The sequence below is a fragment of the Stomoxys calcitrans genome, chromosome 3 (genome assembly GCF_963082655.1).
Source record: "Stomoxys calcitrans chromosome 3, idStoCalc2.1, whole genome shotgun sequence".
Lineage (NCBI taxonomy): Eukaryota > Metazoa > Arthropoda > Insecta > Diptera > Muscidae > Stomoxys > Stomoxys calcitrans.
This window is the reverse complement of record NC_081554.1, coordinates 69348813-69353738: the sequence shown is the minus strand read 5'-3', so window position 1 is coordinate 69353738 and position 4926 is coordinate 69348813. Positions and strand designations below refer to the sequence as shown.

The following is a 4926-nucleotide window of genomic DNA, read 5'->3' as shown; positions in this document are numbered from 1 at the left end:
TTTCTATTATTTAATTGATATCTATGCCAGTATGTCTTTCTGTATTTTAATGTGGGCTTACTAATAGTCATGCCATGGTACTATGATAAATAATTTTTCAATCTGCCAAGCTTTCTTATATTAGTGCTTTTAAAAACCAAAAACTTGATAATGATCAATAATTTTTATTAGTCAACATGAAGAGATCAAAGTTTTATTTTTGTTACTCCAACAGTATCAACACTTTCTGATACAGCTTAATGCTATAAACCAATCATATCCACTACAAATAATTGTGAAATTTCATTTCAAAAATTTTTCTCCAACTTCCTCAACATAGTAATCGATAGTAAACCCCCTTTATATCCTTGTTCCACCGAATTTGCACCTCCTTAAGCATTAAACACTTATTCTCAAAATAAATTTTCAACATTTCAAGTGGGTGATATTCGTGTAACGAACGTTAACATTTTTCAAAATCACGAAATCCTTGCATATAAAAAAAAACAGACGATTTGCCGACCACCTGCCCTACCACATGAAAGTCTATTTTAGACTACTCACGATCGAGCGTTTGTATGCACATTTTAAGGCGAGCAAAGACCCAGGAACTTAATAAAGAACACACACTCACAATGATCCTACTCTGTGTGCACAAGAGAACCTATCTACCCACCTTGTTGCCTCACGAGCATTCATTATGGTGGTGGTGGCTATGACAAACACGAATTGACAAGAGACGTGTGCTCAACTACAAAAACGCAGAACGATTGCCTTACGAATGCTTGATTGCACACAAACCCAGAACAGGAAGAAATGCAACAGAGCATAAAAACACTGAGACACCACCAGCACCAGCTCCAAGAAGAAAATGTTGAAAAAAAAGAGTGGCTTAAGGTAAGTGGGAGCAGGAAATGTGAAACATAACAGCTGGCCCTACAAGAGCTGGAGAGGTTCTTAGTATGAGCAACAAGAAACATACGCAACATAGCCAGACACCAGCGACTGCTGGCACAAGTTATAGCAATGGCTCTGTTGAGATTTCAGGTGCTATTTCAGAGCATAACTTGCTCAGAAGAGCATAACAACAAATGAAATTATTATTAAGTGAGAGAGATAGAGAGAGAGAGATTTGTTTACAATAACATTTGTATATATGCCATACAAATTTTCAAGGTATGAGTAACAGCTGCCATTGGTTCATTCCTAGCCACAATACACCACACCAAACATGTTTTAGTCCATTATAACGGGCACGCGTTTGGCCAAACACCATGTGCTCAAACCATACGCTCAAACAGGTTTCTTTAAGGCATAGCGGTTCGCATCGCCATCAGCGCAGACGATTGGTGGTTGCAAAGCACATAAGTGTTCAAAGGCGTGTGAGTGTGTGCGGTGTTATTCACCACCACCATGCCATTGAAGTGCTGCATATGCAACAGCACATTGTCAAATTGCATGGCATACGTTTGTGTGTTTGACACTGGGCTTTGTATTGTTTTCTGTTTGCTAAGGAACTACGAGGAGAATAAGAGAGCCCATGGAATAACGGCAGGTGATACTCAATTTTATCAAGAGCATGAAGTTTGGGTAATGTGTAGCTCTCAGCTGTTGTTGATTCTCTCTCGCTCTCCCAGTTTGAAGTTGTAAAGAGTTGTGGTTGAAAACTCCTCGCCCTATATAAACTCACACTGAGTGATGCTCCAGCACAGTTCTTCGTTGCTTTTGCTTGAGTTCGCATCACATACGTTTGTGTTCTAAAAAGAAAAAAATTTTTTAATTTTGTTTTTGTTTTATTTGTTTGCTTTGCCTTAATTTTGAAATACGGTTTTCAACGCGAGATCTTAATTTCAAGCGAGTGGATTAACATAAAAGCAAAAAAAAACAAAACATGATCGCCATTATAAGTGAAAATAAATAATAACAAGAGTTATAAGAAAAAAAAAAATCTTGAAAGAAACAATTTATGAAAACAAAAAACTTTATATAAGAGAAGAAAAAAACAATCAAAATGCATAACATTGAGGATATGTTAGTGGAAAAGAATTACAGCAAGTGCCCCTTGAAAAAACGGCCGGTGCATTATCACTTCGATGAAGAAGAGGATACAGCCATCATGGATAACCCGAAGAAAATTCTCAAATTGGATAATGAGGAACCTGAGAATTTAAGCTTGAAAAAAGAGTCCAGCAGCAACAGTTCCAGTGATATCAGCAGTGCCACCAAACAGATTTCATCGTCGTCCTCCTCCTCCTCCCTAGCCGAAGAAGATGAGATGATCAATGTCAGCGATTGCTGTGAGGATGAGGGCGTTGATGTCGATCACACCGATGATGACAGCATGTGCGGTGATGATGAGGATGAAATGATCGATTGTGTGGATGTGGAGGATAATCATGATGCGGAGGCTAATACCACACAGGCAGCAGCTTTGGCTGCAGCAGCCGCAGTTGCTGCGGCTTCAGCAGCGGCTGCCGTAGTGGTGCCTACACCCACTTATCCCAAGTATGGCATACAGCCATGGAATTTCCATATGTCACCGTATACCGCCGAGTTCTATCGCACCATCAACAATCCTCATTTGGCGCAACAAATTTCACCGTTACGCGGAGAACTTTTATCACCAAGTTCACCTTCCGATTCCATAGGGTCGTTATCACCACCTCCACCACACCATTACATGTCGGGACGTTCCAGTTCAGTCTCACCACCCATGCGCACCGATGTCATTCACCGACCCATTGGGGTAAGACAAATGCCACCACAATCACCCTCGCATAATCATCATGGTCAGCATCGTTTTATGCCTTATCCGCTGCCAGCCTATCACCCACACCATCAGACACCAGCCTCCTATGCCTTGGGCTATGCACCGCACCATGCACCCATATCACCAGCCTATTCGGAGTCCTCTTACTATTCAATGCGCTCATTGACACCTGAATCTTTGGCCTCGCCGGTTCCTGAAGATTTGTCACTGAAACCAGCTCAACACAACAGTGCCAAAACTCCTCTGAAATCCATTTACATAAAAAGCGAAAACATCGAAACCTCCTCGAATGCCTCCTCTTGCACCTCTACATCTTTGAAATCTTCAGCGACCACGAACACTTCGTCTGTTGGCTCAGCACCCGTCAAGAAAGAAAAATCTGGTCCACCCCGCTATCAGTGTCCGGATTGTCAAAAGTCCTATTCCACCTTTTCCGGCCTGACGAAACATCAACAGTTCCATTGTCCTGCGGCGGAGGGCAACCAGGTCAAGAAGTCCTTTAGCTGCAAGGATTGTGACAAAACCTATGTCTCTTTGGGAGCCTTGAAGATGCACATACGCACCCATACCCTACCCTGCAAATGCAACATCTGCGGCAAAGCCTTTTCACGGCCGTGGCTGTTGCAGGGCCACATAAGAACCCATACGGGCGAGAAGCCCTTCAGCTGCCAACATTGCCATCGTGCCTTTGCCGATCGCTCCAATCTGAGGGCGCATTTGCAAACACACTCAGATATTAAGAAATATTCCTGCACCAACTGTTCGAAAACCTTCTCCCGCATGTCCTTGCTCACCAAACACTCCGAAGGCGGTTGCCAAGGTTCGCCTAGTGGCGGCAGCAGCAGCAATAACACCACTAATAACAGCACCGACCTGGCTGGGTATCCCGTCTATGGCGAACACTGAAGACGCCTGAAAACACTTTGAAACCGCCAAACTTTCGAATATCTCGTTTGCCATACTCACCTACAACAAAAGATAAAGAACCACCAAAAATTAGTTCCTAAACAACAAACAAACAAGAAATGCACTTTCTTGCAACTATTTTCCCAAAACAAAAATTCGCCCACAGTCTCGAAAAGAAATGAACCTGGTGTTTTATTTTCGCCCCCAAAGTTTTCTCAAAAATCACAAAAGAAAGAAGGCTGAGCCTTTATTGCTTAACATTTACTTATTTTTTCACTATAAAATCTCTAGTCAGCTTCTTGAAACGTTTTTTTCTGAATTTTCTTTAAAAAAAAATGCATTTATAACTCAACTTTTCTTTAACTAATGTTTTTGTTTTTGTAGAGAGTGCCTGTACAAATGTATAAATTTTTTATGTTTTGTAAATATTTTGTAAATTTTTTTTTTAAATACTTCTTTATAAGTTTTTTTTTCGAGCAAAACCCCAGACAGAAGACAATGAAAATTTAAATTAATTTCTAAGAGGAAGACAACAAAAATATGTATTTTTTTATATTCTACATAAATTTTATATATTTAATGGTTGTACAGTAACCCTTTTTATGAATATGTAAGAGACCCCCCCTTTAGCTAGTAGTCGTATTTTTTATACCAACAATTTTTATACAAACTTAAATGGAATGTTTTTTAGTTCTAAAGTAATTTATTTACAAAACAACAATTTAAACAGAAAATCATACAAAATACAAAAAATCATATTTTTAAAAAGAAAATTTTGTTAAAAAATCCTTTTTATTCCAATGTCATGGTGGGTGGCAAAGAAAATCAAAATGATATACGTAGGACCTTCTTGGGGTAACATGGAACCAGGGGAAAACATCTTTTGGACATTGCATAGAGAAATGGAATCGAAAGAAAAACTTGTGAAAGATCTGCTGTTTGAGAAGGGGTAGCAATTTTTGAAATATTGAATGGTTAGTGCTGAGGCCTTTATAACTTCAGCTCTAAACATTAAAATTTTCCAATTTCTCAACGTTCTCAAATAGCAAAACCAAAAAATATCCAATTTTCTGAAATCGAAAATTCCAATTAAAAATTTAAAAAAAAAGCAAAAATGCGTTAATTTCGGCCGGGCCGAACTCTGGATACCCACCACCTCGGGTATATACGTAAACCTCCTTCCCTCAAAATCCGGTCAAAAGCCTAACACAATTCACTGTCTCAAATTTTGGCGACATCGGACAATAAATGCGCCTTTAATGGGCTCAAAA

General features: G+C 39.6%; 1 protein-coding gene across 1 annotated transcript; it reads left to right on the top strand.

Annotated features, from left to right (window-relative positions):
* Positions 1-1871: 1871 nt before the first annotated feature.
* On the top strand, positions 1872-4208 carry LOC106087775 (protein escargot). Its single transcript, XM_013252943.2, has one exon. The coding sequence runs from the start codon at positions 1991-1993 to the stop codon at positions 3653-3655; it is 1665 nt and encodes a 554-aa protein (XP_013108397.2). The 5' UTR covers positions 1872-1990; the 3' UTR covers positions 3656-4208.
* The last annotated feature ends 718 nt before the right edge of the window (positions 4209-4926 follow it).

What these genes read in the sequence shown, in the direction of transcription:
- LOC106087775 (XM_013252943.2), top strand. Translation starts at nt 1,991, where the DNA reads ATGCATAACATTGAGGATATGTTAGTGGAAAAGAATTACAGCAAGTGC.